The sequence below is a fragment of the Protopterus annectens genome, chromosome 17.part0 (assembly GCF_019279795.1).
Source record: "Protopterus annectens isolate FY-2018-M chromosome 17.part0, PAN1.0, whole genome shotgun sequence".
Classification (NCBI taxonomy): Eukaryota; Metazoa; Chordata; order Ceratodontiformes; family Protopteridae; genus Protopterus; species Protopterus annectens.
Window position 1 is genome coordinate 368,430,092 of NC_056751.1, and position 23,375 is coordinate 368,453,466.

General features: G+C 36.4%; 1 protein-coding gene across 2 annotated transcripts in view; it reads right to left on the minus strand.

Moving 5' to 3' along the window:
- Positions 1-2,563: 2,563 nt before the first annotated feature.
- The window catches only part of LOC122791286 (interferon regulatory factor 3-like), a 128,851-nt gene continuing 108,039 nt past the window's right edge, over positions 2,564-23,375 (minus strand). For both annotated transcript variants that reach the window (XM_044058969.1, XM_044058970.1), the window contains exons 10-11: positions 21,795-21,910; positions 2,564-10,541 (exon numbers count right to left, since the gene is read on the minus strand). In XM_044058969.1, coding sequence (XP_043914904.1) covers positions 10,389-10,541; positions 21,795-21,910 — 269 coding nt within the window. In that variant the 3' untranslated portion in view covers positions 2,564-10,388. The remainder of the gene's footprint in view (positions 10,542-21,794; positions 21,911-23,375) is intronic.

Below are 23,375 nucleotides of genomic sequence, written 5' to 3' on the forward strand. Positions count from 1 at the left end.
AAGAACTAAGACAAGATGAATTAATAAGACATTTATTACGAAAAGCTGGATTAATTATTCATTTATTTGAAAGAATCCTTTCCCATAGTGAATGTAATACAACATGTACAAAGATAAAGAAATCTTACTTGGACATTTATTGTAATATAAATATTTTTCTACATGATTTCTAGAGTACAAGATATTTTAAGTTACATGTTGAGGTGGAATAGTAATATGTCATTTGTTGTAAACATTTATTAACTCCAAGTAAAACAAAGAGTTCCTACAAAAATATGAAAACCAATATTCCATACATGAAAATTCACATGATTTGTTTGAGTACACAATATGATGAATGCTTTTTTCACAAAGTAACTTTGTTACTCAATATACATACAAGAAAATAACATCAGGAAAGCCCTGCAGAGACAAGTAATGGCTTATTTCCTGACATCCTTAATGCAAAATGAGAACTCAAACTCAGTGAAATAAAAACTAAGAAAAACTGTACAACAAGATTTATAAACATTGTAGAAACTGTGCAAACAAGGTCTACGAACAGAAAATGCTACCCTTCGGGAGCATCAGTTTGTTCCCTGCATTGATTTTTGTTTTACTTTTCTGGGCATAATTTGTACAATGTAAGCACCATGGAAATGTTTAAACAAAATAAAGAAAAATGCACTACAGGCTACTTCACTGGAGAGCATTCAGTGTGGATCTTATCGTTGAAGTAAGCATGCACTTATAGTGAAAGGCAAATAGCCACAAGTGACATGTTCTCTCTAAATGAGAAAGGCATTTCATATATTTCATCAGCGCAGTGAACTTTGCAGTGAAAACCTGATTACCGTCAACATGAGCTGTTAATGAGGTGCTTCTTGTGCTCCAGGGTTTGATTCTCACAGTACCCACTTGCCTGTGTGACTGTGTCAATTAACCAGACAGTGCTTTTGGGTCAAGTCTGAAAAAAAGTCCATGTGAATCAGTGCTCTACCATAGTTAAAAAATAAATAAATGATAAATAAATAAAGAAATAAATATAAATAAAATGTTTTTAGATGGTCACTAAGGCCCAAGTAACTAGCTTTAGCCCATTTAGTACCATGCCTATCAGCTATCCTTTCTGATAGCTAAGGGTGACCTCCTGACACCATCATTATTTACAGTTCTATCTTCTACAAATCCACAGCCAGCTCTTAAAGTTCCAAAATCAAGCTCAATGAAGGCAGCTCGGAGGCAAGCAGTTCATTTACTCTAAATACGGTGATACTGAATACTCAGATTGAAGTACTTTACTCTTGCCTCACACCATCTTCCCATTATTTAAAGAACTCACAGACTTATGAATCTGACTACGCTTTACAGTCGGTTTACGATTAGGCAGCATGTGGCGTTGGATAGGCAGTAACAGTGCTGGCTACTGTTAAAGTCAGCTTTGATTGTACAGCTCCCTACAAGCCATCAGCAACTACTTAGCATAGCTCACAATTAGGGTTGCTACCTTTTCAAATGGCCAAAGTGGGACATTTTCAGGACACACATCAGATTTTACAGGTCGACACATACCCATGGTCAGTACAAAGGATAGAACTTTACTTTTTTTGCCTAAATGAAAGCTTATTCTTTTATTTTTATTTTATTTTACATCTGTTGACTGGGAAAGTCCGACTGGAGCAAGGTCCATTTACAGAGGTGTCCCGGGAGAAAAGCTCCACTATTATACTATATGTACAGTGGTAATTTTAAAAATACAAGATATTATTTACATTACAAGATATACATGCAAGAAAAACATGATTAAAGTGGTTTGTTCCAACTAACAAAAGGACTTCATTGTAACAATACAATCATCAGAGACATCACATATGCCAGTATAAATAGACAATATTTTTGCTATACAAGTTTAAGTGTGACCAGAGGAAGGCCCTGTATGGCAGTTTTGAGGAGTTGTTAGTACTGTAATATAGAGACCGTAAGCAGAGACAGTAAGCAGAATATAGAGGAAGGTAGGAAGTATTTGAGGAGAGCAGGAAAGCATTTATGTGATGCAAGGACTGAGCCAGGAATGCAAGAGGTGTGATTTGAGTGATTTTTTTTGAAGAATGAGATAGAAGGTGCTGAGGAAATATTCTGGGGGAGGTTATTCCACATTTTTGCTATGGTACGAGTAAAAAGAGCTTTACCTGCAGTGTTGTTGGCTTGAGTTATACGCAAAAGGGTTTTGTTGGATGAGCGGAGTGGACGGTTTGCTGAGTATTGGTTAAGTAGTTGGTTCAGGGCTGGAGTGGGGATTCTTTAGGATGTTATAGGTGAGGACTAGTTGGTGGTAACTAATTAAATGAGGAAGTTCTAACCACTGTAGCTCTTTTAGAGCAAGGCAATGATGGCTACGAAAAGCAGAGTTATTGGCGAATTTAGCAATTGTATTGTAACATGACTCTAGTTTGTTCATGTCTGTTTTCCTAATGTGGGTTAGGATTGGAGATGCATACATTAGGGTAGACATAAGGTGGGTTTGGGCTAGGGTGACTCATGCTTGGTCTGTTAGGAAGTGTTTGTGTTTATACAGTGTTCCTAATTTATGTATTTTCTTAATGGTTTGAGAGATATGGACATTGAAGTGAAGATCTTTATCTATTTCAATGCCAAAGAGTTTTGTATGGAGTGAGGGGGAAATTGTGGTGCCATTGTTGGAAGTGATTGTGAAAGAAAGGGGTGTGGGTTTGTATTTGCTTGGGGTGAATAGTAGTAGTTTTGTCTTGTTGGGGTTAAGAATCAGTTGGATATCAGTAATCCATTTTTCAATGGAGTTGAAGGATTCCTGAGTAAGGTTTTGAAGAGTGGTAAGGGATGGGGCTGAGCAGATTAGGGTGGAGTCATCAGCGTACTGTATGAGTGATGCATGCAGTGTGGAGGTGTGTAGTCTGTTGGTGAAAATAATGAATAGTAATGGGCCTAGTATTGAGCCTTGTGGAACACCTATGGTGGATGACAGTAAAGTTTATAGGAAACAGTCAAATGGCAAAGAGTACGATCAGAGAGATAGTTTTTGAACCAAGCAGTTGTAGAGGGGGCAAAGGATATTGATGATAGTGTGTCTAGTAGTAGGCTATGTGAGACCATGTCAAATGCCTTAGAGAGATCTAAGAATATGGCAGATACAAAGTTGTTGTTATTTCTGAGATGGTTAACCTGGTTAGGGAAAAACAGAAGAGCAGTGGTTGTACTATGGTTTGGGGGGAAGCCGTGCTGGGTTGAGGAGAGGAGATTATGTGAGGTTAAGAAATGCATCACTTGGGTATGAATACATTTTTCAAGGAGTTTGGACAGGGGGGATAGGACAGCAATGGGGCAGTAGTTTGATAGCTCGTAGGAGTTGACACCTTTGTGTAGGGGGATAATATGTGATACTTTCCATAGTTGAGGGATATAAGCTTCTTTTATGGAGTGGTTAATCAGAATTGAGACAGGGTAGGCTAGAGATTCAGCTGCTAGTTTTAGGAAATTAGTGAGTAGGCCATCAACTGCAAGAGTGGTAGGTTTTAATTTTGAGAGTAGCTTTTTGACTATGGAGGTTGGTACGGGAGAGAGAGTAAAAGATGGTATATTATTCTGGCCTTTAGTGGGGGTGGATAGAGGGTTATTCTTGTAGCAGTTTAGTTGCTTATTCTGTTTCTTGTAACATTTGGGTATTTTACATACAGAAAAAACTATTTTATGCAACTATTGCATGAAATATGGGACATAATTATGTCCTACAATCTCAGGACATTTGCCATTTTTAATATTTTTGGTCAGGACACAACTGCCGAAACAGGGACTGTCCTTTGCAAAGTGAGACAGGTGGTAACCCTACTCACAATAGAGTTATGTTTTCACTTTTAGTGTTTGTTAGTATGTCAACCAAGTGTGTTTTGATGGAATCATGTTGCTACATTGTCAGTTTAACTGTCAAAAGGCAGGGCATCACAATGAAACAAGCAAAATCCTTGCAAAATGAAAAGCTAGTACTATAACACAAAGAAACTGAAACAACAAACGTATCTCGGAGAGAAGCTGGCATACTTTGCAACACTTTAACACAGTAAAAATAACATTGAAAAAGTCAGTAATTATATATACTAACTCCATAGCCATATAACCAGAGAGACATAACTAACTTCAGGAAGTGTTGTAGTCACAAATGACACAGTTTAGTTCAACACACTGTTTTTTAAGCACTTCCTTCCATTAATGTTTCAATGTGTGAAAGGTACATTAAGCACATTCAGCAATCAGGCACTCAAAACAATGCCATATTCCCTGTTTATAAATCTCTGGTACCCTCACAACCACTGGAAGATTACAGATTACTAAACCTGTGTCCACCTAGAAAAAATATATTTTAAGGGAAGTGGCCAAGGGAGAGCCATGACCTGGGTCATATATCACAGTAACAAAGTGACAGAAATAATTTGTTAAAAAGTAAAAGCATTATTACAGAAGATAACACACAGCAGGCAATATTTTCAGCAAAGAGTAAACATAATTCCAGTAAACAAATTTATAACTTATGATACATCATTAAGGAAGTTCTAGCACGTGTGAAATAATTTTTAAACAAAGCTTAAAATCTACCTTTTGGTTAAGAAGTCTTTGTGATAAAAATGTTCTCTTAAATAACTTTTTGAGCCAGTCTACCCTGTGACCGTCAAGGCCTTAACCCCCCCCCGTCCAGTTGGCCCTCCTTTCATCTATCATTTTTTGACACAGAGAGGTAGGTGAGAATTTTTTTATATGTTTTTAACTCCATTCTCCTGTTGGCTGGAAAGCACAGTTCAGTTCCCTTGATGCTTAGCCTGAGTCAGGCATCAACTTCCAAATGCTTAACAGAGTGCAGTGCCCTTTTTGGTTAGCTTATACTGTATCAATCCCTTGTGCCTTAAGCTGCACTTCTATGCCTTCCCCCAATTTCAGTCCTGCTGCAGGACTCCGACGCACCAGATGGTCACATCAGTCTCAGACAGTCACTCCCATCCCTCCTTCCCCAGCACCATTTTCAGTAGTCAAACTCTGGTCATCTGGGGCACCTCAAGTCCAAAGACCCTCAACCTGAGAGCTGGTGCCAAGATTACTTCTTAATTGCCTGATTATATATTTTTATGTAGGTTTTCAACTTTATGATTTTGAGCACACATTTTTAAGTTTTCATTGTGAAAGAACTGCTTAAATTCGATTCACAGTTAGCCTTCCAGAGAACAGATGGCTGCCTTCTTTTGCATGTGAAGTTTGTTAGTAATCAGTATGGGTACGCATCAGACCTTTTTATATCCACTGCAAGCATTACAATAACTGGGTGCCTACATTTTGTGACAGCTGACTGGCTGTTGCCAAAGTAATGCTTTATCATCAGTCTATGGGAACACAAAATGCAAATCACATAAAAACAAATAAAATGCTGGTTATCCCATGCAGCACTGCAAGCAGTTCTAATCATGGGGCATACTGATATAATTACATATGATGCAAACAGATTCAGGAATATGAAGATGAAATGCATGGGATCTAATTTCTGAGAATAAAATAATCTGTAAAAGATCAATAAAAAAGAAAAATATTGGTTATTGTAATGGTTGACATTTGTCAATATCAGACAGGGATTCCAAAGTAGTAAAGGTCTGAGGAATAAGTTTAATGTAATGGAGGTTTGGTGGGACTGTGTGACTATTTATATTGCTTACTGGGAAAGGCATGGTGAAGTGATCTTTGCAGCAATAATACGACTGAATAAAATGGGAGGATAAGACCAAAACTGATGAGGTATTAATCTGTTCAAAACAAGTTATAGATAGGTATGTATAATGAATTAATGACAAGAGACTGCTGTTTTAACCACTTTGGCTGTATATGGAATACTAAAGCCTTACTCCATAGTCATGACAGGAAATCTAAGTTCTGGGCTACAACTAACAGCAGGCTCACTCAGAGGAAGGTAAAGTTTTAGCATAACAGATGAGAAAGATAATCAGAAAGAGAAGAGAGGAAGAACCAGGGAGGTAAGGAAAGTAAGTTGCATGCAAGGAGTATAGAAGATGCACAGAAAAATGGAAATCCTAAAAGGTGATCACATTTTGACTATAGCAGAGGGGTAAAAGAAAACTCCCACTATTCTGATAAGGATCTCTGCAGCAATGTGAAGAAACAAGGCTGCTACAAGTTTACGTAGGAAGAGGAGGAAACAGGTAATGAGAAATAGCTTGTACTGAAATGTAGCAGAAAGAGTACGGAACAGGAAAGAAGTTTAGGAAAAACAGGTAAAGGGTGTAATGCCACTTTTAGAAGAGATGAACAAAATGGCCAGAGCACTGGGCTTGAAAAAGGAAGAGGTAGGAGGTCACAGCAAAAATTATACCAATATAATCAAAGAAGGGTATAAACTAGTTTGCAAATGTAAGGATAGGAGACACTGTTACTGAAAATATTGTATGCCCACCTCTCAGCTGCTATAATTTAGGCAAAGTGGCTAGTTTTTAGCCCTCAGATTTAGCCTTGCTCCTCCTAGCTTTACTGAATGTCAGAACTGGCCACAAGGACATATCCTATTACATAATTAAACTAAGCCTATATAAAGATTCCTTATCACATACTATATAGGGTCTAGTACACAAACAACTTCTACTGTCAAAAATAATAAAGTGCTCTTCTTTCTGACCCTCTGCTCTAATTTTTAAAGGTCAGTACTATGATTTTTAATCCATGGAGGTAGAGATATATGTACATGCAATGAACATTGTGTCTTTCAGTACCTGGACTCTCAAACAAATGTACTAAATGAATGTTTCATCAGAAAAAACAAATACTAAAACCAATGACCATCCATGCATCAGTCAACTATCAAGCAGTCAGAACGTTATTTATTTATTATTTACTTATTTGCATTTGTTTATCGGGAAAGTCCACTGGGCCACAAAGTACCCATTTTCAGTGGAGGCCTGGGGAGAAAAGCTCCACAAAGATACAATACATAAATTTGATTAACAAACTAAATGGCTACAACACAAGTTTAAAAATGCATACAAAGTAATAATGTTTTGAACATAATACATAATTTTTAACCAAGTAAGAAGGCAAAGTGGCTGTATATAAATCTGTCAGGAGACAGTACATGTTTTTCAAGGTGCAGAAATTAGATGGCTACCATTAAAGATGGAGGTTTTTTTAAGGTAATACAGGAGGAAGGTAGGAAAGATGGGGTAGTAGCAAGGGAGAAATAGTCAGGTTATAGGTTGTAAGGAGGTAGCACATGAACATAGCCACTGGGAGGAAAGATGTTGTCTCAACAAATTTTTGAAGAAAGAAGTATTAGTAGTGGACCTAAGTGAAGGTGGGAGTGAGTTCCAACGTCTGGCAGTGGAAAAGGAGTGGAGCAACTGACCAGCGGGGAGGCTAGGTTTTTCTATTAGCAAGAGTGTTTGATTTTCAGAGCGGAGAGTTCTATTAGGGTGGTAAAGTGTAAATATATAAGAAAGTATAGGGCAGCTGGATGGGTTGAAAATTAGTTTATGGGCAGTTGTTAGCTGAATACATGTAAGATGATGAGGAAGTTCTAGCCAGTTTAGTAGTTGGAGAGGTGTGGTGGTGGGATACGTGCTTTCCATTTGTGACAAACTTAGCAATTATGTTATAGCATGAGTCTAGCTTGGATTTAAGGATGGCCTGTATGTGTGCATAGAGAAGGGATGATAGCAGGAAGGAGGAGACCAGGGATAGTTTTGAAGAGTTTGAGGAATGTTTTGTGATGGTAAAGCATTCCTAGTTTCTGGTATGCTTTTCTGATGTTGTTGAGAATATGCATGTCAAAAGTTAAGTGTTCATCTAAGGTGACACCTACAAGTTTAGTATGTGTGACAACCTCAATGGTAGTATTATTTTGGGAGAGAATAGAGAAAAGAGTCTTTGTTTATAGTAAAGGACCTCTTAGGGATGAATAGCATAAGCTTAGTTTTATTAGGGTTTAGGGCAAGGTGGGTGTTAGCCATCCATATTTCTGTGGAGCAGAAGGCAGACTGAGTAAGTTTTAGGAGTTTGGGTGGAGAGTCAGTAGTGCAGATGATACTGGAATCATCTGCATATTGGATGACTGAGCTGTCAGTGAAAGAGGAGTGGAAGTCGTTGATGAAGATGCTGAAAAATATTAGCCCTAAGATGGATCCTTGGGGAACACCAGTAGAGGTACAGAGAAAAGGAGAGAGAGTGTTGCCATTTGGTGGCTTGTTGCCTATCAGTGAGGTAGTTCGAGAACCACTGAAGGGTTGAGGTAGAGATCCCCAAGTTGGGATAGTTTCCTCAGAAGGCGAGGGTGGGATATAGTATTGAAGGCTTTAGAAAGGTCAAGAAATAGAGAGGAGAGGAGTTTCCCGGCATCGCGAGCCCGATTTACAGTCACAGAAGGATACAAGAGTTGCGGTGGTGCTATGGACAGGTCTAAAGCCATGTTGGGTTGCTGACAGTAGGTTATTGTGAAGCAGATAGTTAAAGAGTTGACTGTGTATGCATTTCTTGAGAACCTTGGTGAGAGGGGAGAGAATGGCAATGGCTTGAAAGTTAGAGATGTCATTATTGTTTCCACCTTTGTGCAGTGGGAGGATGAATGCTTGTTTCCAGATGGTGGGCACATAAGACTCTTGAATGGACCTATCAAGAAGTATACTGACTGGTTAGGCAATGCAATTAGTGGCTTTTTGAAGGAATTCTTGGGGTAGGTAATCAGCGGCATTAATGCACGGTTTCAGTTTTAGAAGTAGTTTCTTTACTGTGGCTGTAGGGATAGGAGATGGTTAGAATTTGTGTGAGTTGGGGGTGGAGGTATTTTTAGATGGACAGTCAGAGAGGTTGGGATGATTTTGAGAGAAGCCAGTGGTGAGCTCAGCTATGAAATTTATGAAATATGTGTTGAAAAGTGTGGCTATTTCATTAGGGTAAGTAGTAGTAAGTTAACAGAACAAATTTGCCGTGCTCTGTCAACATCATTTTGGTTAGTGCTTTTAGTGAATTGAGCTACTTCAAAAACATGGGAGTATCTTATGAAAAAGAAAAAGTTTTGATGGAATGTAACAGTTCTGTTTTAAAGCATTATAAATGATTGTCGAGCATGTTTCAGCCGTTTAAATTAGGATATTATATTTAATGAAGTATGACACTGACTGCTGTCAAGTCATCTTCAAGGGCATGAAAATATCTCAAAAAATACATTTATGCCAAATCCTAAGAGTATAAAGTGCAACTTGTACTAAAGAGCACCTAAATAGGTCAAATATCAAAGGCCATATATCCTGGGTATAAGAGGAGATCCTCAACAATTAGAACCAATTGACACCATATTAAGATCACAGAGATCACAAATGAATAGAGTCCCAAGAATTTGTTAAACAAATGGCAAGAGAAGAGGAGACTAAAGTACTAGTTTTGACTAGATCAGAGTCATTACAGAAGTGGGAGGAAGAGACAAAATGAAGGGTTTGAAAATGGCACGGTGGAACTTTCAAAACTGGGAGGGAAATCCAACAATACCCCATGTGAGACATAATCCCTAAAGCCCATGGACCCCCAACACTCAATTTTACACACACACAAAGGCAGTAGAAAGCTCTTTGAAAGGTCAATCCATGACCTTGATTCTGGGTCATCCCTTAAAAAAAAACTCTTTCCTTTCAGCTAGGAAGCCCTAACATGTTGTTTTAAAGTCAGATTATGCACACTCTTGAATGTGCGTGTGCGCGCACACACACACACACACACACACACACACACACACACACACACACACACACACACACACACTGCTAGAATGCACTTGATAAGACATTATTAAAATATAGAATATAAAAGGAAAAATAAGACTTTTGATTGCGTTTTGTGCTGCAAAATCTTATGGACAGTTAGAAATAGCTATGCAACTGCCCATTAAATGAAAGTACACCCTGGGTGGACTTACTTTGCAGAGACACAGGAATTATCAGACTAAACAGATATCCTTGTAAATAAGGAAGGTTCTGAGGTGAGTGTATGTTTGACAGCTGCTAATAAAAACCTAAAATGACTGAATTTTGTGCAAAGAACTAACTTGCAGCATATGTGAGCTGAAAAAGTCTGTACCTCATGGTACTTAAGGTTACAGTTGTAGCTCAGAAGTGAACCATTTGGAGAATATTCTGAATGAAGGACTGTCTGTTCCCAGAAGAGGTCATAATATTTCTCATTTTTGATAAAAAAAAAAAAAAAGATGATGACAAAAACACACAACAGGCAACTCTGTTCATGCTTCAGTACATATTTTTTTTTCTAGAATGTGTGACACAAAGCTACTAGCTTTACTGAAAGCATTCATTCCTCAAAGGCCTGGGAAGCAGCAGGGATCACTGCATTCATGCCATCTCTTCACCATTTAAATAAGATTCGATAAAATCAAACAAGCTGCTGTTGTTCGAGATCTGTAGGCTGAGTGTTTCATCATTCAGAGAAGATGCACCCTCACGCAGTGCCATTTCATAAAGGTAACGGCAGAATTTTGGTACAATCTGTAGGAAAAGAAATGTCCACATGATACACATTCATATACGTATACAATACAAATTTACACACAGAAAAAATTTAAACACTAGAATTTTAAGCCTTTAATTACTGTTTCCATTGTTATTGTCTCCAAGGCAAATAATACTATTTTTTGTATGCAAAGAAAATGGGCTTTGTAAATGCATACATTTTTTGTACGGACATTATATTAACAAAAGAAATGGATGAGTGAGGACATTATAATAACAAAAGAAATATTTGAGTGACAGGAACTTCTCAAAGTACTGCATGAGATGCCAATGAACTCCATCTTATTTTACATCTCACGTCTGCAGCAGAGTTATGCAATGAACAACAACATATTAATGGCAGTTCAAGCCTTTCAAGACATGGGAATCTGTGACTCTGTTGTACAAAGACAAGCATCAGATGAATACTGCTTGGCAATAGTACAATAGTAACTAGCTTTGTCAACTTCTACTGCACAATAAAATGTGGAGGTTAAGGGTCCATTTCCAAAGTTTCATCTCACACTTAAGAGGACCAAATACATACTAATACCCTGAGCCTATAAACTGTACATTTCTTTTACATAACTTGGCATGGAAGTGACAGATGCTACAAGCAGTGATGAAGCTTAAGAACTTGCCATTTCACAGCAGCTAATCAAGCACTGCATGAAATTTAGAGACATCGTCTTTCTGAAATTAACCACTGGCAGTGTGATACTGTACATAAATTAATTCCTAGTAACATGCTAATGGGTTGAAGTGGTCAAAGCAATAAATATACTAAATACACCATGAAAATATTTATACAGCTAACAGCATAAACATTTTCATGCATCACATACAGGAACACATTTTGTTTTGGGTCTTCAAATGACTCTGTTAAACTAAGCAGTAAACAATCTCATCTTATCAGTGAACTTGGCATTTCATATTATTACTAATAAAGAATACTGATAAATCCCTATAAACCAAAAAACACAAAGAAATTAAAACAAAAGAAAAACTACATTTCAAAAATGCCAGAACATGATGAAAGGCTACAACAGAGATGCTTAAAAAAAAATATCAGTAGTCTCTGAATAATGTTGCCAGAACCAGTCCACACAATACAATCGCACACACACACACACACACAAAAGTCTCACATACAGAAATACAGACTGCCGCAATCATGGCCCCACATTCATATGCCTACAAAAATGCACATATACCTACACACACGTCGCATGCAAGCTCACACACACACACACACACACACACACACACACACACACACACTTTTGTAGTACTTATCAACCATGGTGTTTACAGTCCCAGTCCTGTTGTAGGATCGAATGGATGTATGCTGTTTAGACAGAGTACACTTTTTGTAACTTTGTTCCCTAAATAGAACCAAGAGCTATTCTTTGACTCACCCTACCATGCTGTTCCAATGCTGATGAAAAGTTCCAAGGAACTGCTCATGCAGTGGCCTTTGCCTTTTGTGCAGAAGACTGTGGGTTCTATTCCCACACCATTTAGATCAATTATTAACACTTCAGTGCAGTATAAAGGGGTTACTGCATTCGAGTCCTAGTGGATTAAGTTTAGAGTTAAATTTGAATATATGAGGAATATGGTTACAGGGGGGCCTATATTATAACACCGAACATTCAAAATGTCGAGTGCTCTAATATCGAACCCTAGCAATCGAAAAAAAAACATCGAACATTCGGAACAGCAATTTTTTTTCCTGGGGGGGGGGGGGGGGGGAATCGCTGTTCCACACCAAACAAAATCAGCAATCCACACACATACACCTAAACTCTTACACCTAACCCTACACTAAACTATAAACTATACATACACCACTAACTATCCACTTACCTTAACCCAAACCCTAACCCTAATGTCAGTCACTATCACAGTCACCTCACCCGCGCCCTAACCCTAACTCACCTAACCCACACGTCCACACAATTGCACACTTACCTGACTCGTGCCCTAACCCTAACTCACCTAAACCGCCCTAACCCCACACGTCCACACAATCGCACACTTACCTGAACCCAACCCACAACTTTCCACCAGAGCACTGAAATTACTGAAGCAACAGAAACAGACAGCCAAATTCTTTCCCTAGGAAAGAATTCAGTTTCCTGTTACTTTGATATTTTCTGCGTTCGCTGAAAACGGGTCGATATTAGAACACTCGACATTTCAAATGTTCTGTGTTTTAATATAGACCCCGTTACAGGGTATGTAGATTAAATGTCCTGGGGTGGACACTCAAATGCATTCACAAATGTATTTTAAAATATACTTTAAATGTATTGCAATTGTACTAATAATTTATATTTAATATTTTTGCCAGTGTTTGGTTGGCATTTGGTATGGGGATGCTTTAACACTTAACACTTTAAGCATTAATGCAGCTTTCATGTATGGGGTACAGTGGGTTGATTGGATTTAATTGAAATGTTTATTGAATAATTAAGTAGTTTTGTATAAAAATGAGGCTGCCCGAGTGATGTAACTGTTCCCTGGAAGGCAAACAAGTGAGGTACTAGGAACATCAGTGAAGTTTTGACAGCTTTAGATCATGGCTCTGTTGTGTTTTATTGTTTTTTTGCTTGTTCTTTGGTTTTGTGGTTTATTCATGTTATCAGTAGAAGTCTCATCTTTAGAAATGTCCAGTTCACATACTAAGCAGAATACATTTACCTTTGCCGAGGTACTGAAGGAGAGGGAAGAGAGGTTTGCCTTAACTGACCCTTGGTCTCAGAATAATGACAACAGGTCTGTAGCCAGGTATGAACAGCTTGAGCATTTATTAAGGAAATTATGCTGTTCTATGATACCAGGCTACTTTAGAATTATTTCAGTTTAAATGTGACCTTGAGAAGTCCGACGGTGGATTGCTTACCAGTGTCGGAATTTATGGAGGATGAGTGGAAAAGCATTTCATTACAGTGTATACTTGGGTGGTTGAAAGCCCGCATTAAACGAAATGTGCGAACTCATGAGAAAGTGCGGAATTCTATTTTATACAGATCAGCAGCAGCTTAAGAATGAATCTCCTGTGAGTATATTTGCCAGGAAAATGAAGGAGATTCAACCTCATTTAAATAAAGCAGAAGGGGAGGTTATCGAACATAACAGGAGAAAGCTGGATTGTGATATTAAGGATTATAAGAACAATTTGGTGTTTTCATGGCAATGGAAACCATGGAAGGGCAGACCCACTTTAAATGCTGCTGAAGGGAGGTCCCGAACATCGTGAGACTCATCTGTGTCCTCAGCAGAAGCCGTTTCCAATGGAAGGAAGAGTATGTAATTTGAAAATTTAAGTAAAGATGATGCAGGACGTGGAACAGCATGCCAGTCCTTGGCAATCCAAGGGGAGAGGTCAGAGATGGCAAAGAAAGACAAAAAGAAAATGAACTTTAAATTGTGACTTTGGATTTCTTTGTTTCTTCGAGTTATTTACACAGCAATCCCTATGGTGACTGTAGGTATGTGAGGTATAATTCACAGACTAAAAGTATTTATGTCAGTGATGATTTGAATATTATTAATCTCTCTGACTTAATTATTGACAAAGACGTGTAAGTTTACTAATGAAGGGAATGAAGTTTGTCCCCACTTATATTCCCAGCTTGGTGGACTTGTTTTTGGAAGTGTATGCCATTTAGACAGAGTAAATTTTTTGTCACTTTGATCCCTAAATAGAATGAAGGGCTAATCTTTGACTCACCCTACCATGCTGTTCCAATGCTGATGAAAAATTCCAAGGAATTGCTCATGCAGTGGCACATCAGGTGGCACAATTGCCTTTTGTGCTGAAGGCTGTGGGTTCTATCCCCACACCATTTAGATCAATTGCTGACATTTCAGTACAGTATAAAGGAGTTACTGCATTCCTGAGTATGTCATCCTTTGGATGAGACATTAAACTGAGGTCCTATCTTCTTGAGTTAGTGGCAGTGCAAGTGGATGTAAAAGATCCCACAGCACCTATCGAAGAGAGTAGGGGTCCTTAATTTATATATAAAAACTATTCTTACAACATATTTACAAATATTTACAAATGTACAAACCTATAGATATACAAATCTATTTACACATACTACTAATTTCCTTAACAAAAATACTAAATTTTCACCCCATTAGACTCACTCTCCTTTTTCCGTAACTAACATCTGAATTTACTTTATTGTTCCTAAAATCCATTTACCATTAAACATAGTAATGTATTTCAGTTTTTCCCGGTTAGGGGTCACCACAGCAGAAATCCGGTCCACTCATGATTAGCAGTGGATTTTTACGGTGCCGAGTTGCCAGCCCGACACCCAACCTTCAAAGAAGGCACGCCCATTCACGCACCTATCTGCATGTCTTTAACGTCACTCAACCATGGGGAGGACATGCAGACTCCACACAGAAGCCACTCCGGCCGAGAATCGAACTGGAGAACCTCTTGCTGTGAGGCGACAACGCTAACCGGTGCACCACCTCCATTTACCATTAAACATAATTTATTCTTTCATTTCATATAATCCATATGACATTAAATGACTTCTTATGTATTCTTGAACATAATCTTAACGTCTATTACAATAGCCATATTTTAATCATATCTATGTTTATTTTATCTACTTGTTTTACATCTTAAAAAAAATTTTCTTTACATTGTTTTCCACATAACTTTTCAAAAACAAGTTCCCTAGTTTTTTTTTTCTTTTTGACAATGTAAACATATTCTATCACTTTTCTTTTTATACCCTATATTTCCTTTTGCTGGGAATTTATCTTCTGCCAGTCTCCACAAAAAATCTTGACATTCCTCTTTGATTACATCACTTGCTTCTTATTCTTATAGCTATAATTTTTTTCATCTGTAAGATTTCCCATAGTTTTACATAGTAATGTTTTATCTTTACATTCTTTTACCATACTTTTCTTCTTCTATATCAATTTTTATTTTCCACAAAAATATTTTCTTGGTAACATTTTATTTTTTCATTTATAAACTATTTTTTCTTTTACTCTTTTTTTTACCATACCCCCAAATTATCTTACTTATATTTATAGAGTTTTGCTACTAATCTCTCATATTTTTAATTTATCTACTTTAACACTTTGTACAAATTTAATGAAGCAGCACATACCACTGTTTAAATTAACCCTAAACTGCCTTCTTTATTTATATACAAAACTCCTTTTTACTGTGTTAAATCTAGAACCCCAATATAAAAAATATCTGCAATAATTCCTTTTTAAAATACTGTTGGCAACATAAATGTACTTGCTATGTATGCTATTTTCCTATAATTTCTGAATTTTATCAAATACACCTTCTTTGAATAATAATGTATATGTTCTTCACAAAAAGGTTTGTTTTATGTCTTCTATTTTTTTCCTGTCTTTACAGCATCACTTAAACCTTTACTTCTCTTTAATTAAAACCATCCCCATCACCTCTAGACATTATTTTGTGCAGATTACTTATTTTATCAAATGTATTTATTTTGCAATTAATATAATGTCATCTGCATGTGTTAACAGAACTGGAATTCTTAACCCTTCAGCTGTTATATACACAGCCTCCTTCATTTTTAATTTCACATACTGTCACATTCATAACTAATGCAAAGAGTATACAACTCATTGGGCATCCCTGTCTTACAACACCTTTTATAAGCACCTTTTGGCTTACTTGGCCATTTACAAGTATTTTTACTGTATTAGTATACACTCACATACATAATTTTCTAACTTTCTCACTTTTTTCTTTCATTACTCCCCATAAGATTGCATGTCCACTTGTATCAGATGCCTTAATAAGGTCTCCTATCATGATTTTCACATTTCTATTCATAATATCATCCACAATTTCTCTATTATTAGTCATTATAACCCTTCCCCTTTCTACCATATATACTATCTTCCATAATATTTTCCATTTTAGTTTCAAATCTCCTTTGCATCATTTTCATAAAGATCTTATAATCATTGTTATTCAATACTACTGGTTTCCTGTTTTTAATTGTCTTCTATCTTCCTTCTTCCATATGAATTCAAGTATTCCACTACATAATTCATTATATATAAAACCTTCATTTAACCATTCATTCAAAATCATTAAAAATTATTTTGCCATTTCTTTAATTTTTTATACATTTCGTACCTACTCCATCTGGTCCTTCAGCTGAATCTATATTCACTTGCCCCAATCCTTTATCATTTAAAGAAATCTCTTTTCCAACTCTATTTTTCTGTTAACTTTAATTTCCATGCTTTTTTCACTAAACATTTCATGTACTTATTGTACTATACTACTCAATCTTTTCCTGAGTTCTTTTGATTTGTTCTTTTACATTTTTTATTTCTCTCATTACACTACAATCAACCTTTATTAACCTGCTTAAGTACCTTGATACTTCTTCCTTTTTTCCTTGTGAAAAATACCTTTGCTTACATAGCGATGATTGTATTTTTTCTTCATTTCTTTCATATAATTTTTTTTTGTCAAAATACTTTTTCATTATGTTCCAATGCATCATTATATGTTCTTTTATAGTTTTCTTTCTCGACTTTTCTCACATCATATTGCCACTGCAAAAAAAACTTTTTTTTATGTTTTTCCTTAAATATCATTGGCCATTCAGACCATTTGTTTTATAAACTTTTCTCATAGTAATATGATCTTTCTATAACTGTATTGCTATTTCCGTATTCATTCCATGGATTCACTTTTATCCTTTTTATTCCTTTGCCTACTTTTAAACATTCCTTCATTACCTTTAGCCATATTGCAGGATGATCAGAAAATCTTGTTTCAACTACCTCCCCTTCTCCTATTACTAAACCTTCTGTTACTATAAAAATAATCCAATTCAGTTCTATACATACCCCTTTTGTACGTCCATGAATCTTTGCCCCAAAGTTTCCACATCTTATAGCTTCTAACATTTTTCTTATGTCATTTCCTTTTGTTTTACACTTGTCTCTTAAGTCTCCTGTTAATATAGCAATCATATTTATCACTACATAGTATAAAATTTGATTAAAAGTTTTCCCTTTCTTTATAAGTATAAACATATAACGTTATAATTCTATATCCTTGTTCTTTCCATTTTAAATCTACAATGGTTAATTTTTCCAATTTTGCTAGTTACATCTAATATCTTTATTGTATTTTCACAGAATACAGCTATTCCAGAAATCTCTTATTTCTTAAATTCCAGGTTATCTTTCCTCCCCATACTTTCTCTGTTTATAATCTTTCTTCCTTTGTTAAAAATCTTGTGTCTTCCAGTATAATTACATCTAGATCTAATGTATTACACCACTCCAAACACCTACTCTTTTTACTGTATTTTTAATACTATTCACATTTACAGAAAGCACATTTTCATTTTCTTAGACTCGTGGTTTCATACGTTCATAACTAATAACTAAGCTAATTATCTTAATAGGCCATTTTAAGCTTAGCCAATTTCATTCCCAAAGGTGAGAATCAAATTCTATACCTTGTTGTCTAGGAGTCAAACACCTTAACCATTACACTAGCCCCCAGTCATTAGCTGTATATATTCTTTCATCAGTTTCATTTTTTCTTTTCTACTTATCCCTTTAAATTTTCTTTTTCTTTTTGTCTTTTATCCTTTTACCAACAGAATTATTTTTTCTTTTAATACTTCCCCATTTAGATCTTCATCACTTATTTCAGTACCTTCTTTTATATATATATATATATATATATACATATATATATATATATATATATATATATATATCTTTTTTCTCATTAATTTTTCTTTCATTTCTACTTCTACAATGTCTTCTATTTGTTCATTTTCTTCTCTTTCTTTCTCGTCTCTTATTTTCAATTTTGCAATCCATCTAAAATGTCAAGTTTTGTTACATTTATAGTATTTCAATTCACGTTTCTGCATCATGCCCCATTTCCCCACAAATATAACATTTTTTTTGTCAGTTACTTATCAAATGCCCTTTTCCACAAAAAAGAAAAAGAAAAATGTATATATATATATATATATATATATATATATATATATATATATATATATATATATATATATATTCAGTTGTTTCCAGTATTTTACAACAGCCCTATTCCTCTCCATATTTGTCATGCTTGGCATACGTATAATTTCTTCCCTTTCTATTTTTAACACAGTATTACAATTCCATCCTCCTGTCCATAAGCCCCTTTTGTCACAAACTTTTGCAATATCTGGTACTTTAAAGTTTTCAAATGTCCTTTCACAGTCCTGTCTTTCCACCTGTGATCAAATTGTACATTTTTATTTTTTGTTTCCCTGTTAAATGCTTTTATCGCATAAGGATTCCATCTTTACAGTGGTCTCCGAATTGCTCTGGTAATAACATATTGAGCTATTTGGCTACAAGCGGGACTGTGCAGTGAATTACACAGTTCTGAATCTCAACTTATGTTAGACTTCCATAAAATAAATAAAGTAACAGTTACATAAGCACTCTTTATGCCCAACATAAAATTCATTGTGCAAACATAGTACTCCATATACTAAGTAAAAAAAAAAGCTTTTTATAATGCTGGTGACAAGTATATCTTAATGCTTGTGTACCACAATGACTGAGTGAAACTGTACATTTTAAAAGCATGTTAAGAAAATATTCTTTCAAATAAGAGTTAAAGTGACATAATCATGATAAGTGACATCTATATTTAGGTTAACAAGCAGGAGAGTGTTTTTTTAATTGACATTCAAGAGTTTTCCATATTTTTAACCACTGATTTGAAATGACATAATTAAGTATATTTATTTAGTTTTTAATCATAGTTTTCAGTCTGATGACGTCTCATGAATGTATTTCTAAGAGACAAAAGTACTTAGTAAACAGCTTATTTCTTTATTTAGTTAATGTACTGAAGTCTTATGTAGCCTTTCATTCTCTGGCCATTCTGAAACATGTTAGTTTCTTTCTTATACAATACTGGTTCTATAAGCAATTAATGCTTTGACTACTTGAAATAATGTTGATTAGATCATGAATACATTCTTTCTGAATACTGTTCAGTCAAATACTTATGGCTAAAAACATTTGTGATGAACTTCTTTTTTGGCAGTAAGGCAAGCCTCACCCCCACTTGTACATTCCAGCTCTTCGGCAGTAAGGCAAGCCTCACCCCCACTTGTACATTCCAGCTCTTGATGTTGCACAACACTGGGAAAAACCGCTAACTCAATGATGGTTGAAAGTCATTTTCTGCCTTTAGTATTCAAATGAATGGCATTCAGAAAAAGTGCATTCAGCAGATTAAATGGCTAACAGTCACTCATAGGTAGGTACTAGGCTACTGGCCCAAGGGCCATAGTACACCTAGCCCAACAAGGTCTCCTGGCTTACGCCACCCAAGAAAGTTAAATTCCTGTGCCCCTCTTGAGGAGAGCCACAGAAGTGATCCCCGGGGTGTATTTCCCATCCACTCATCAAGATTTTTCTTGAAGAGTGCTAATGAGGAACTTTGCTTGACATAGATGGGTAGCTTGTTCCAGAGTACAGGAATCTATCCGTACAGCATATCCCGTTTATTGTGGTGACAAAGTTTAGGTCCAAAGAGCATCAAGCTCGGAGGAATTGGGATTTCTTTACGTGCAGCATGTCCAACAGCTCTGGGTTTAACACAGCTTTATATGTTAGGCAGAGATCTCCCCGGAGTAGGCGATATGCTACAGAGTAAAGCTGGAGTTTTTTTGAGACCGTCAGTGTAGGGCATCTGTTTGAGGTCAGTAACCTCTTTGTGAGGTACTCCACTGTTTACTCATTAGAAGTGACATCTTTCAGTAGGACCAACAACTTGCTGAGTGTCAGTTTATGCATTACGAAAAGGTCCATTACAAACACCAGTTTGCGTGTTAATTATGATACTGTACGCTGCAATATTTATCAAATAAATGATGTAATATCAAATAATGTGATATCTGAATATCTGTTGAGTCAGCATGAGCATTCCATTGTTTTTTCTTTTGCGCTTCAGAGAATTTAGTCAATTCTGAACTGATTGGTCAGAATCAGAGCAAATAAGGTGCGATTAACAGAAGAAAATAAATCTTTCTGATGACAGCTATGTTTTCATCCTCTTACTGCAGTCTGTTTCCAACAAACTATCTAAAACATGCAGATTTACCTGACTACTTGCCCTAAAGTGAAGCAGATTAGTCAGCAGCCTACCAGTGTATGGACTCGGCTGCTATTTTGTTCTATATTTTTATGGCCCTTTGCCAGCCTTGCCCATATGACTCCCACTGTAGAAATTGCATTGTCCTGTTGCTTAGCAATTCATCTTGTTTTGCTGGTTTTGGGGTAAGAATTTTTTTTTTATCAGGCATGCATCATTGCTATGCTGTCTGTCTTGTCAAAACTATTCACTACCACAGTGCACAAATGTTCCTTGCAGGGGTTACATTGGGGGGGGGGGGGGGGGAACTGCATTCTGGAAGTTGCTGGACAAGCTAGTGTACTATTCAGAAAATCTTGGTTACACCCCACTGCTAGTCTGGGAAGATTAAAGCAGGTATGAATGCATTACCCATAAGGGTAGGATGGTGACTGTCTCTTAAATCACTTGTTGGATACCTTACAGGTTATCACCTAGGAGATGTAACAAATTTGGATTTAACAGGACTGTACATAAAAATGCAGGCAAAAAGATGTACACTTAGAAATGTATCCCAAATTCACCCTATGATAATTGACTTTGTTGTTTAACTACTTTGCAGGTTAATACACCTTAACACATTAAAGTTTTTTTTACATTTCTTTCTAAATGCTTGAATGTTGTTCTTTTCTTCTATCTTGTAGCACATTCACATTATTTTCTAATGAGGCTTGAAACGGAGGCCAACCCTGCGCCTACAGAATAAGTTGGTCTCATTTGTACTTAGCAAGTAAAACACTGCTTTGGAGATGCTGAACTTCATATATTTTTACCATAAGGCCCAGGTACAGACAGAACAATGTACATACATCAGACTTCAAATTTGACTAAAACTGAAACATGTTCCTATCAACATAAGATGGCAAAGGCCACACCCCAGAGTCCAGCAATAAAAAAATATCATAGCATCTTTATAGCACGCAGTACATTTTTTGTTGACAAACATCCTCTTACAGATATGTCATTTTAAGACATGATACCATTATAAAGGCTGCAGATTAACTCATGTACAACATATACTTTAATAGCATACTTACCTTTACTAAAATTAACTTTTTTTCCTTATACTGCAGATCAGGCAAATGCTGTCCAAAACAGAGATATATTTCAAACTTTGGAGAGTCGATCTTGTTCTCCATGAAGTTTTTCCACTCTGTAACATTTACATTTGAAAGCAGTCAGAATGGTGTTCACCTTACAACACTTACATGACAAATATTCATAAGGCTAAAGCAACAAAGTCAGTTCTAGTAACCCAAAACCGTAATGAATAGGGCTCATAGCATACAAGACAGTGAAAACACATTACTGGTATTTATACCTCATAACTGAAAGTAACTCAGTTTTCTAAAAACCCTTTACTATGTCAGTTTGATGCTGTGTCCACATGAACAATGTAAAGAGAAATATTTACCTGACTGCTGGGATGCAGACCATAGCACTGTGATGTGCTGTAACATTACTGCAGGAAATACATTTGCTTACTTTATGCGCCAGGTATTATATGAGAACTTGTTTATGAGTACAATTTAAATAAGGTGAGAAAAGATGGAGTGGTGCAGGCAGTCAGTTAGTAGGCCACCATGTTACATACATTACTGTTCATTCTCATAGCCAAATGGCACAGAGTGTCTGGGGTAATGCCTGACAGTGTAAATCCAAAGGAGACGAATCACCATCATTGTGATCAACCTCTCTTTCCCTATTTTTATATGGGGTTGTGGTGCCATATCAACACTAGTCAATGTGATCATATCACCTAGTCAGTGATAACATTGCCGAGTAGTTAGCCATGATGCAATGTACAAAACAATGGTGTGAACAGTGCTTCTTTATGGCACAGAAACCTAGTTAGTGAAGAAAGAGCAGCTGAAGAACCTTTAGGTATTTGACATGAAGTGCCTGACACTGGCAGGAGGATGCACGCTGTGTGACACAGAAATGAGGACATCATAGCAGAAGCCAAAGTAGCCCCAATTACAGAGGAACACACAGTTACTGTTTAATGGTTGGGATAGTCGGTCACCAGCAGTACTCTGAACATACATGTTGGATGAGTGGAACCTGATCATTTAGGAGTTTTGATACCTAGGTTATACATAATTGCCATGTAGTGTACGAAACATTGTAATTACACTCCAACATCAGTAAATAGACAAGTTTAAGCACCTTTCTGATGTCAGAAAGATGCTTAACAATTGTGAATCACCCTCTCAGTGCTTATTATTCTAATGCTAGAGGATTAACAGTGCTCAGTGGCAACAGAAGAATGGTGGGAAGACGTTTATTTGGATTTAAAAAGTCCAGATGTAGTGTTTACCAGATTTTTGATGCTCTTCTTTGATTTCCCCTCTCAGTGTGGCACAGCTTAGTATGTTATGGCTTTCTAAGCTGTAAAACTCTTACTGCTACTACACTGTTCAACAATTTACTTTTTTCCTAACTTTTGTAGAACATGGAAGCAGGTAAAGCTCTATTCACTATGTAGAATTATGATCAGGTCTTTCCGATCATAACCCGGGATGTTACAAAGTGTTCTTGACATGGATATCAAGATTCAGCTCCAGAGCTTCACTCTCAAGATGAATTTCTTAGCATCCATGTCTTGAAAACAAACA